Here is a 12,147-nt window from a genome sequence, read left to right as displayed (position 1 = left end):
ATCGGAGATACTTTAAACCATGTCTGTACTTCACTGGGATGGAGCTATCATTTTGTCTCCCCCCCTTATGCCTATCGCAAGGGCCACATGACTAGAGAACCAATCTTTTCTCTAATATTATTTGACACATATTTTCAAGGAGAGGTGCCACATTCCTAATGTGGAGAGAAATCTGAACGCCACACCAATGGGTGTCCTAATAAGGTATCATCCCTATGGGGCTCACATTATCAAAGCAAGTGAGAGAAATAATTAAAAAATTCATATAAGATAATTTCACATCGTGATTCTTTTTCCTATATTTCTATTTCATTTCATCTATTTTATGGTTTCGATGTCAAAAAATCATGTATAGTGTCTTTGCAATAGAAATATAATCATCACAATGGTCTTAAAATTCAGACCGAATCAGTCAGTATCGGCCGGATTGGATCGGCATAAACCTTGATTGATCCCTAGTCCGATCTTCAGCAAATTGAATACTATAAAAATGGACCCCACCAATCCCTTGTGTTGAAACATGTGGGTTACTCGTGGACGAACCTAGACCCGACAAACCCGCTCCGAGATGTGGTAGCTACCGTAATTTTGTGAAATTGGAGGGGTACTTTACTGAAAAAAGACTATCCGTTATAGAACTTTAGGATAACCCTAACGTTAGCCTGAGGAGGATTTTTCAATTTTCTTTCTCCCTCTCTCGTTTTTGAAAGAAAATTACTAAAAGATAGTGAGAAAGATCGAAGAGTAAAGAAGAGAAGCGATTGCTGATCGAAATATTTCAACTGGGAAAAGTATTGATTGAACGAAAATCCTGCAAATGTAAGTAATCCTGTCTTCTTGAATCGTGCAATCTTTTTTTTTTTTTTGGTTGGTTGGTAATCCTGAAACAGAGTCACAGGGAGAATTAGAAAGGTAGGAAGAATCTGTGAAGGATAAAAGAGTAGGAACTATTTGTGAAATTTTTCATGCATTAAACAATCGAGGATCTGTGGAGTTTATTATAACCTAATTTCTTATCCTAGTAAGACTATTGATGTTTACACACAAAGGGTTACTAAATTTACGATCTAATTCACACTCCTGTTGAGGCAGTTCAGAAACTTCTGACGATCTAGGGTGTTTTTTCGTCTTCAAGGGGATATTTTGAAATTCACGTTTTCAGAAACTTTTAACGATCGAGGGGTTTTTTGGTCTTCGAGAGGATATTTTGAATTCAAGTTCTTTTCTGAAGAAGATTTCCTTTATATTTTCAAAGCCTTTTGCCTTACAAGTTTGTAGTGGTTATTGGAAGAGTAGAAGAGAAAGAATTTGTTGTTGTTCTGACCATTAGAAAGGAAAACCATTAGGGTTCCAAACCTAATCGCCAGATATTTAGGTTTTCAAGTTTTTTGTTTTTTTTGTTTTCCTGTGCTGGCCCGATCTAGTTTGAATAAAACTTCTGATGATTTTAATTTGAATTCTTAGTTGTTTCATTTCAATTCTTTATGTTTTTTATATTTAATTTTTCTTTCCTCTGGTTAAAGATGGGAATACTAACTTGTTAAATCAAGAACTGTCTAAAACCATTCTTGAAACCCCATTATTCAGTTTGTGAATCTTTTCCTGAAGCAGGTTTACATAGTCTAACTTGATGTACCTCTGCTAAACCTAACCAAGATCAACCTGTTCAAGGCAACTGGACTGTTACTGCTTACTCAACTAGTTATTCTTTTGTTGATTGTTATTTTCAGAACAGTCTGAAGATTTTCTTGCAACCAACACCAATGGCAACACAAACTCAAGGTCTGAGTAAAGATCATAATTTTAATGATCATTTTAAAGGTATATCATCAATGCTTGAGCCTTCTACTTGTACATATTAGGGGTTTATTTCCAAATTAAATAATGTCTCTTTCAGGGCCTTTTGTTGGGGGAGAACACAATGCCTCTGGAGCCCAGAAAGAAGTAAAGCTTGGTAATAGGAAAGCACTCACTGATCTTACAAACTCAGGGAAGCTGTCTCTACATCAGGCAACAAAGAAGAATAATTTCAAGAATTTGAATGCTAGTGGAGGAAGCATCAATATGTCCAAACCCTTGTTGTCTGTTGGAAGGACGACCTGTGTGTCTAATGTTCAAGGGGAAGTAGGGCTTGGGGGTAGGAAAGCACTTACTGATGTCACCAGCTCAGGGGGTCCATCAAGACACCAGACAACAAAGAAGAAACACTTGTCTTCTTCCAGGATAAATAACTACGACTGTAAATCTGAGGAGAAAGTTGAGCTTGGTTGTAGGAAAGTGCTTAGTGACATTGGGAACTTAAGGAAGCCATCTCTGCATCAAACAGTAAAGAAGACATATCCCAACAAGTTAGATGCAATTGCAGAGGAACAGTGCATGCATGATCATCAAAAATGCATTAATTCACAAAAAAGGGCAATGGATATGCATTTCCTTTCAATGATGACACCTGGGCTTGATTCTGGTAAGTAAATCTCCCTGTTATTTGAGATTATCTGCTCAGGGAATGGTATAACAGAAGTGTGACTATAGTTCTTGTTATTCACTGGTAAAATGACTATAGTTCTTGTTATTCACTGTTCAGAGTTTTCAATGGAGATAGCATCTCCAGGTGGGGTTTCATGTCCGAAGAAATCAAAGGTGTGATTTTCATTTGATCACTTCTCCATTTCTGATTCTTCCTTGTCATTGCAGAGTATACAATAGTCATGGACAGACTTAACAGTATTTTGTGGTTTCAGGTTGAGAGTTCCCCCAGGTACCTGGAGTTGGAAGAAATACCTGGGTTGCTGGATGAATGTGTGTCTCCATTGCAATGCTGGAGCTGGACACCTAAGTCTCCGAAGACATCTACATATCGGACTGGCGGCTATCCTTCTCCTAATCTGATGTTGAAGGGAACACCAGAATTGTCCAAGTATTGAAAACACCCCCCAACCCCCCCCCCAACCCCCAAAAAAAAAAAAAAAAAAAAAAAAAAAAAAAAAAAAAATCCCAGTACTGAAGTGACTTTAAGTGGATGATATCATGTGTAGGAGCCTTACAGTAATAGTAATAGTAGGTTGTTGGATGAAATGGGTGATGCTAAAATCTTTTCTGGCTTAGGAACCAGAAAAAAAGAAGAAAAAAAGAAAAAAACTCTAGTTGTGGATCTCCTTTCATCAAGTAAATACAGAATAGGTGCTTGTTCTTGTTCCTGGTATAGCAATAACACCTCCATATAAATTCTTATGTGTCTTGCTCTTTTGGTGGTTGATCTAGTGACCTAGACAAGATCAATAGTGCATGCTGGTACCAGATAAAGAATCAAGACTATTGGATATTTGGTCTAGTGGCAGGATTATGATATTTCAATTTCAACTGAAAGTTGTAGGTTTAGAAATTTTGTATATGATATAAACATCTTTTGTGAGGCCCTGTTTGGCTAGAAGTGAAGTAAGGTGATTAATGTAAGATTAGGAAGACAAAACAAAATAGAAAGTTTTGTAATCATTACCATAAACAATTACCACATTTCACACCTTATCCCAACATCTAAACCTTATCCCCTTGCTCCTCAACCATTGCAAGCAACAAACCCACGAGAATGCAACATCTCTCTTAAAAACAAAGGGAGAAACCCATGAGAATCCAACATTGGTTTTAACAACCCGGGGGGGTGGGGGAAGGGGACTTGCAATCTGTATGAACTTGCAAGCTAGACGAGCTCCCATCCTAAGATATAAGTACAACCCAAGGGGACCCTAGATTTTTAATCTCTCAATCTAAGATCAAGCCAGAAATTGAAAACCTGGCTGAACTTTTTACATTATGCCTCTTGACTCTTATTTCTTCCAACAAACGATTTAACAATGGCATTACTCCCCCGACCTCAACCCCTCGCCCTGCCCGCCCCCCCACCACACACAATAGATAACGACTTTATTAGTCTTAAAGAAGCAGTCCAGTACAAGGGATTTGTAGGATTTCTTATTCTTATGGGGTTGATGGAATTAAAGAAAAAGTACTAATTAATAAGCCCACTTCTTATAGTTTTAGGACTTTTCAATCTACACTCAAATATGACAATTAAAGTCTCACCATATTTGAGACCAAAAAGTCCCAAAATCAGGTTGACAAATGCCACATATAGCCAATTTATCATGTTACCAATCATTCAGCTATAAGAAAAAGGGTTTCTATACATCATGTTCTAAAAATGTTTCCCACACCCTCTTAGTTTTATTTTGTGGACATAATGATAGCATTTTGATTATTGGATAGATAATAAATTTCCTTCATAGGTTACAAGTCAAAATTGATAATTTATCTCAATTACATGATCCACCATATATAAGGTTTTTCTTTGTGATTTATCAATAATCTTGTTATTCAAACAATCCCAACTTTTTATACGATTTTGCCTATGAAGGGAAGGGTTGCATAGGCAAGGGTTTTGTGCATGATCGTGCATGGTACACAACCATATAAAAATCTGTTGAATGGGGATGAGGGTTTTACAGTGCAGCTCCTCAACTCTATCTGACGATTGTGTGCATAGTCGTGCACTGTGCACAACCATGCGCACAACCTTCTGCCTATAATTATTAAGACATGGAAAAGTCATATTGATGTGAAATTTAATATATGAGTGATTTATGACCTAGACAATATATCCATTGAATTTAGACACAAACCTAGCTATCACATGGCAATTAGAGAGGTTGTGTAGGAACCCTACCACTCGCTTTTATTTCCCCTCTTGACATGTCTATTGAAGTGGATGCTTGCCTACATGCCATTAATCAACCTAGTTTTGAAACATTTTGGTCTCACAAATGGGGATCTTCTTTGATAAAATGGGTGTGGACTGAAAAATCCTAAATGTAAGAGTAGTGGGTTTATTAGCACTTCTCCCTCAAGTATTAAACACAAATTAAGCACTAGAAGTACTCAAATATATTCATTTCTTTTCATGAATGTCTTAATTAATGCTTGTAGTAAACACTGTTCTTGTACTGTAATTTGCCTTCAACATTTTGCTCAAAATGGAGCATTCTTAGAGCCTTTGTAGAATAACAATCATTGGAGAACTTTTTCAGTAGGAATTTATGTGAGGGTGCACCTTGTTGTCATCAAGGTGGTGAAGTGCAAAGTTGTAATCTTCTTTTGATTGCCCATTGTCTTATTCCCCAAAATTCTTTAAGTCTAAGGACAAAAATGAATTTTCAAAATAATTTGAAAATGGCTTATCATTTTACCATTTTTAATAACTTTCATTGCCCACGTGAAATAAATGATTTACCCTTGTCGAAAGAAATAAATTTGTTATACAAGGCAAGAAAATAAAGTTACAATTTATTTTCATCAACTTTGGTTATAACAAGATTTTCCATTCATGTAATATGATTTTCACTTTTCATAACTCTTCAAGAATTTAAAGCTTTTCTTCAAAAAAATAACTTTTAAAGACATCCAATGACCTATAAAGAGCAGCAGGGCATCTTTGTCTGAAGTGCTACAAGTGTCAGTAACATTGTTGTTAAAATGCACTATAAGGCTGTGTTTGGTAGTCAAGAAAAGAAAAGATGTCCTGATCCAAGAGAAGATTCCTTTTTGAATTTCAAATTTCACCTTGGGAATGGTGAAGTTTTCTTTTGCTGCCAAAAAAAATCTTGTCAAAAATACAAGAAATATAGAAACTTTTCTCTTCTTTTCTTCTAATGGTAGCCAAACATACATAATTTTTTTTTTTTCTTACCATTTCATTTCTATTCTTTTCTTTTTTCTTCTCTTTTCTAGATTTTTTTTTCTTTTCATTTCATTTCTTTTCTTGTCTTGGCTTCCAAACACAGCCTAAGGCATTATATGATCTAAAACTGTAGCACTCTAGAGTAAAGCAATCAAATATAATCTTAACATTACAACTTAATAGCACACATATAAATGGCACAACCATGTCAAAACCAGTTGCAACAAAGCAAAAAAGGACCAAGTTTTTGAGCCATGGGATCTGACCTTTGATTGGACTAGGAAAGGGTGATTTCGACCTCATACAATAGGGGCTGAATTAAAAACCCAGAGTCCAATCATTTCATCATATCATCATCGGTGAACAGATTCTCTCTTCACCATGGATGAAGGAAAATTTAATCCAATTAAAAGCATCTTCATTATGATACATAATTACATATTTTTCTACTAAGAAGTTGCCTAACCCAAAACTGGCTAGGTGTATGCCTACTCACCAGTGGCACCTGTGTGTCACTGTGACAACTTTGGCCAGCGGTTACAATCTGCTGTGTTTGTGGCAGTATTGTTTCTTATCTGTACAGGTTTGTTTGTGGATAGGGTTTTAGAAGTCAGGATCCCAATTCTGGCCTATCCAGCGTGGCCGATTCCTTCAAAAAAAAACTAGGGTTAGGGTACATTTGGGCTGATTCTTACTGATTTCTTCCAGGACTGACCCTGTTTGTGGGACCTAGGAACGACCCTAGAGATGAATTTTGAGTTCCTTCACTTTCATAAGGTTTAGTCCAGGTAATGTCTATCCAACTCAGCTTGGCACCAAAATCTTTAGAGAGAGATACCCAAAATAGTCCTAGACCTAAACTGATGAACTGGAATAATATCATGGCTTCTAACCTTGGAGTGGATGACCTACAGCCATGGATATAGTCTTACTCTTGGTTCCTTTTCTATCTTTTCCCTTGTCATTTATTTGCTGATCACATTTTCACACAACAGTTGATACCAAAGCTGCCAATACTTGTGTGAAAGAAAACATACCAAATCAAGGTTGGTATGGGTGGCAAGTTGATTTCTTGGTGAAGAAATCACCTTTTGGACTGTGATTCTCCACACTTGTAGAATGAGAAGTTTTTGCCTTGTAAAGAACTTTGACTGCTTTGGGGGCTCTCAGGTGCTTTGGGGTATAAATTATGAACTTTTTACAGATACACACTTAGCATTATTTCCAACTTTCTTTATTTTATTTCATTTTACCTTTCCTCAAAGCATTCATTACCCCTATATTTGATAGGTAAAGCTACTTCCTATGAAAGCCAAGATTCACTTGATTAAAGCACCAGCAAAACAAAAGTTTATACTAATGTTTTCAAACGTTAAGTAAGAACAGAAGGACTAGCAAGTGCACTAACTGTTCTAAAAGGATCCTCTTATGGTCACAGTGTAAAAACTAAATGATCCAATTGAGTCTTTAATCCTATGCCATTTGCTTAATGATGTAATCACTTACGAACCCGCCTGCAACCGGTGCTCACACAGTGCAACAGTCTATTCTGTTAATTTAAGTTTCACCCATTGGTTATCTTATCAAGAGTGGTCATAAACCTTTCAATTACAATTTAGTCATTATTATAGATTCCACATATAGGTTATAAAAATTCTACTTTCTGTGATTTTTCTTATTCCATCACAAGTGATCCGTCCATTTATGTTTGATTAGATGCTTAGATTAGATTTTTTTCAGCATGTACCAGTATAAACTCTCAAAATTCTCCTGTTCTTGACATCCTCTTCCTTTTAATGACATATTTGCTATTTCTACTTCTCATTATGGACCTTGTCATCCATAATAGAGCCAATAAATCTGCTTGGTATACTTCTAATGCTAATGAAATAATTAGTCCTACAATAATTCTTCTAAAGGAACAATACAAGAGCATAGAGCTTTCATGAATAAACAAGAACCTTTTTTTGAACTTGACCAAAAGGAGACCTAGCTAAGGGGACAAATACTTTCTCATCATCCAATTCTTAATTGCCATTTTTGTGTTGCTAAGGAATAAGTTATTGGGTATCTTTCAATTAAGCGCATAGATTAATAATCGCCTAATCTATAGCAGTGCAATCATAGGAGATTGAAGAGTTTGTTTAGTATTTCTTCACTTCATTGATAATAAAGTGATGGTCAAAAGAGTCTTGGGGAATTATTCTATGGTTGGGTTGATATTCAGTAATTTAATAAGCCAACTCTCTGATTTCTACTCAACCCATTATGTAAGTTGGCTCTGTAACTTTTATTTTTCACCCAATCATGCAAGGAAGATGGTTTATTGCAATCAACAATTTGAAATCCAATGATCAGTATGGAGACCAAGTGAGATTCTGCTGTAATGAACTTACAGTGTTGTTAAAGATTCGGTCTTTGCAATGCCTTTGTTTTGAGACCCTTTAACAGATGCTGAAGAAATACAATTTCTATTGTGTTTGAATTGCTTGCTTTTTGGGTAAGCAAGTATTGCTTTATATAGAAAAGGATTTACATCAAATAGATTGCTACAAGGAGAGAATCAAGGAGAGAATAAAGTATAGACTGTTACAAGGAGAGAATCAAGGAGAAAATATGTATGGATTGTTGCAAGATAACGATTAAGTTATGGGGATTTGAAATTTAAAAATTTAAATTCAAAATTGTCTATCATCTCCCCTCAAACTATTGGGTGGTAGCCACAAGAGTTTGCTTCGATGCTGATTAAATGCTGGTGTAGATAATCCTTTGGTGAATATATCCGCAATCTGTTCACTAGAGCGCAGAAACTGGATCTGTAGTGTTTTGTTGAGAACAATATCTCTTACAAAATGGTAGTCCACCTCTATGTGTTTGGTCCTTGCATGGAGTATTGGATTTGCAGACAATTGGGTAGCTGATATACTATCACAATGAACCAATAGTGGTTTAGGGAGATCCACTTGTAGGTCACGAAGTAGATAGGATAATCACAGTAACTCAGAAGCAGTCACAATAAGGGCCTTGTATTATGCTTCTGCACTAGAGCGTGACATTGTTGGTTGCTTTTTCGATGACCATGATAGGAGGTTGTCACCCAGGAATGTGCAGAACCCACTTGTGGAGCGACATGTGTCAGGGTAGCCGACCCAGTAGGCATCTGTGAATGCCGCCATTAGAGTCAATTTGGTTGGCTTTAGATGAACTTCCGCTCCAATAGTGTGTTTGATATATTTGAGTATTCGCTTGGTAGCTTGTAAATGTTTTGTTGTTGGAGTTTGCATAAACTGACATACCTGATTTACCACATATGAGATATCAGGACGAGTGATTGTTAGATTTTGCAAAGCTCCAACAAGTTGTCGATATTCTGTAGGATTAGCCAATAATTCTCCTGTTGTTGCCAACAACTTAGTACCTGATGCTATTGGAGTTGCACAAGGCTTGGCTGTGTCCATGCCTTGACTTTGAAGGAGTTCTATTGAATATTTATTTTGGGTAAGTAAAAGGCCCGTGGAGTCTCTTGTTGCTTCAATTCCCAAGAAGTAGTGTAGGGGGCCTAGATCTACCATTTAAACTCATTACTCAAACGCTGGATCACCCTTTGTATTTGACTTGGATTTTCCCTTGTTAATATGATGTCATCCACGTAGAGGAGCAAAACAACCAGGCCGTTCAAATCTTTATAGGTGAACATAGAATTGTCAACAATGCTTTGCCGAAAACCTTCTCCAAGGAGATATGTTTTGAACCTTTGAAATCAGGCTCGTGGAGCTTGGTAAAGATCATAAAGGGCCTTTTTGAGATGACAAACATGGGATGGATGTAGGGTACTCACAAAGCCTTGTGGTTGCTCCATATAAATAGCTTCTGTTAGGGTTCCATTCAAGAATGCATTTTTAACATCCAGTTGATGTATTTGCCAAGAGTGTGATATGGCCATGGTTTAAAGTATCTCCGATATCGATACAATACCCTCCGATAGGTATCTTAAATTTAGTCGATCGATACGATACAAACCGATACGATATATGGAATTTTTAAAATCCTTTCGTATCGATTTATATCCTACGATACATACCGATATGCATCAATACACCAATACACATCGATATAATACAATATGCACCGATACGACTTTATGAAAAATATAAAATCGAGGTGAAATGTACGTTTTAGTATGTGTTGGTACGTATCAATGAGTGTCTATGTGTATCGATTGGTACGTATCGGTGAGTATCGATACGTATTGATGAGTATCGATATGTATTGATTAGTACGTATTGGTGAGTATCGGTATGTATCAATACAGTGTGCTTCGGTCATATAATGGTCAAGAGATTTTTTGTTTCAAAGTTGCTACCAGCCATATTTCTCTCTAACTAAAGTGGAAATCAATGTTGGGTACAAGGATTTTACATTTATGGGACAACTACAAACCTTGAATTCTTAGTACGATACCCTCAATTTAGTGTTTATGCATAATACATGTTATTAATACTTTTTTTTTAACAAATTCTTTATGCAAAAGTGTTTGAAAAATTTTTCCTATCCATTTATGTGTGTATCTTTAGTATATCTTAGCATATCTCCGATACGATACGATACCATCCAATACGTATCTTAATTTTGGCAGACCGATACGACGATCGATACCGATACTTTAATCCTTGGATATGGCCAATGTCAAAACTGTCCGTATGGTTGCAGAATTTACCACTGGACTAAAGGTATCATGGAAATCAATGCCAGGTAGTTGGTTGAATCCCTTGGCAACCAACCTAGCCTTGTACCTTTCAATGGAACAGTCACTCTTGGTCTTGATTCGGTATACCCGCTTGTAGCCAATTATATTCATTTCTCTGCTATAAGGAACTAATGTCCAAGTTTCATTATCAAGTAAAGCCTGGAATTCTTCCTGCATTGCAGCTTCCCATTTGGGATCTTTAGATGCCATTCTATAGGTTTTGGGTTCTGTTGGTGTAGGGGTTATAGAGGCTAAAAAGGTTTGAGGGATTAGGTGCCTAATGGTAAGCAATGACAAGGATATTTTTTGTTTTCTTGTGCTGGTTTGATTCCTGGTTACCATAGAATGGCATGGTGCAACTAGTGGGAGAGGAGGTGAGGGCGGTGGGGTTTGTGGTATTGGATGTGGTGATGTATTCGGTGATGGGTTATTTGGTGATGGGTTATTGGTTGGTGGTGTTTGTGGTTGAGAGAAAGAATCAGAGGTTGGTAAAATAGGGAGGGTTATAGTTTTTGTGGTTGGTGGAGTTGGTGTTTGGGTTGGGTATTTTGAAAAGGAAAATTCGGTTTCTTCAAATACTACATGGTGAGACAAATACACTCTGCCAGTAGTGGGTTCTAGACATCTATAGTCTTTATGTGAGAGGCTATATCCTAGGAATACACATGCAGTTGACTTGGCTGAAAGCTTGTCCAGTCTGTAAGGTTTTAAATTTGGGTAACACAGATGCCCAAAAACCCTTAAGACTGAATAATCAGGTGAGGAACCAAAGAGCACCTCATGTGGTGACTTGCCTTTCAAGATTGGAGTGATAACCGATTTATGAGGAAAACAGCTATTGTAAAAGCTTCCAACCAATATATTTTTGGCATTGCAACCTAAAACAAAAGAGAGAGCCCCATCTCTGTAATATGCCTATGTTTTCTTTTAGAAATGCCATTTTGTTTGGTTGTGTGTGGACATGATATTCTTGAAACAATACCACATGCATTAGGATATGATTTAAAAACACCTCTAGTGAGTTCCAATGCTCCATCACTTTGGAAGTATTTAACAGAATGGAAAAAGATATTTTCAGCTATGCATTTGAAATGTTTGAAACATGAAAGGGCATTAGACTTTGACTTCAAGGGATAAATCCAAGTGAACCAACTAAAATCATCCACAAAAATAATATAAGAATGAAAACCACTTAGAGAAAGAGTTTTTGTAGGGCCTCATAAGTCACAGTGAATTAACTGCAAAGGCTGAACAATTTTATTTATTGAAATAGAGAAATGTAATTTGTGATGTTTTCCTAACTGACCGGCATCACAAATTTTAGTTGTGCGAACACTATCAAATAAATCAACAGAATTAGTGCTACACAAGTGATTGAGAATTTTGGCTGACGGATGACTAAGCCTACAGTGCCAGAGTGCAGAAGATTTTGTAGTGCTGATGAGAGCCAAAGGAGGCATGGTTGTGGAGGAGAAACTGTATAAATTAGTTTGGAGTGGACCCTTCAAAAGGCTGATGCCGGACTTCAAATCCTTTACGCAGAAACTCCATGGAAAAAATTCATTAGAACAATGATTATCTCTGGTTAGTTGCGAAATGGAAATAAGATTTTAGGTAAGAGTAGGAACAACTAACACATTTTTTAGAGATAATGGATTTGAAGTCGTTT

At 36.7% G+C, this 12,147-nt stretch overlaps 2 protein-coding genes across 3 annotated transcripts; one reads left to right on the top strand and one right to left on the bottom strand.

The window, feature by feature from the left end:
* Positions 1-658: 658 nt before the first annotated feature.
* On the top strand, positions 659-3,233 carry LOC122057591. 2 transcript variants are annotated; one of them, XM_042619742.1, is made up of 5 exons: positions 659-819; positions 1,736-1,821; positions 1,898-2,464; positions 2,585-2,640; positions 2,742-3,233. In XM_042619742.1, exons 2-5 carry the CDS (start codon positions 1,764-1,766, stop codon positions 2,922-2,924), a joined length of 864 nt encoding a protein of 287 aa, XP_042475676.1. In that variant the 5' UTR covers positions 659-819; positions 1,736-1,763; the 3' UTR covers positions 2,925-3,233. The 2 variants fall into 2 exon arrangements, with proteins under 2 accessions (XP_042475676.1, XP_042475675.1); XM_042619741.1 differs by having other exon boundaries at positions 1,731-1,821.
* Positions 3,234-8,760: 5,527 nt separating this feature from the next.
* LOC122094793 (uncharacterized mitochondrial protein AtMg00810-like) lies at positions 8,761-9,189 on the bottom strand. Its single transcript, XM_042665392.1, has one exon. The coding sequence runs from the start codon at positions 9,187-9,189 to the stop codon at positions 8,761-8,763; it is 429 nt and encodes a 142-aa protein (XP_042521326.1).
* Between the last annotated feature and the right edge of the window lie 2,958 nt (positions 9,190-12,147).

Source organism: Macadamia integrifolia, chromosome 12, assembly GCF_013358625.1.
Source record: "Macadamia integrifolia cultivar HAES 741 chromosome 12, SCU_Mint_v3, whole genome shotgun sequence".
Lineage (NCBI taxonomy): Eukaryota > Viridiplantae > Streptophyta > Magnoliopsida > Proteales > Proteaceae > Macadamia > Macadamia integrifolia.
The sequence above is the reverse complement of the archived record's forward strand: the minus strand, read 5'-3'. Positions and strand labels throughout refer to the sequence as shown.

Excerpts from the sequence above, each read along its gene's own strand:
- LOC122094793 (XM_042665392.1), bottom strand. The coding sequence starts at position 9,189 with ATGGACACAGCCAAGCCTTGTGCAACTCCAATAGCATCAGGTACTAAG.
- LOC122057591 (XM_042619742.1), top strand. The coding sequence starts at position 1,764 with ATGGCAACACAAACTCAAGGTCTGAGTAAAGATCATAATTTTAATGAT. Across the intron at positions 2,465-2,584 it reads GACACCTGGGCTTGATTCTG|AGTTTTCAATGGAGATAGCA; the intron begins GTAAGTAAATCT and ends TTCACTGTTCAG. Across the intron at positions 2,641-2,741 it reads CATGTCCGAAGAAATCAAAG|GTTGAGAGTTCCCCCAGGTA; the intron begins GTGTGATTTTCA and ends TTGTGGTTTCAG.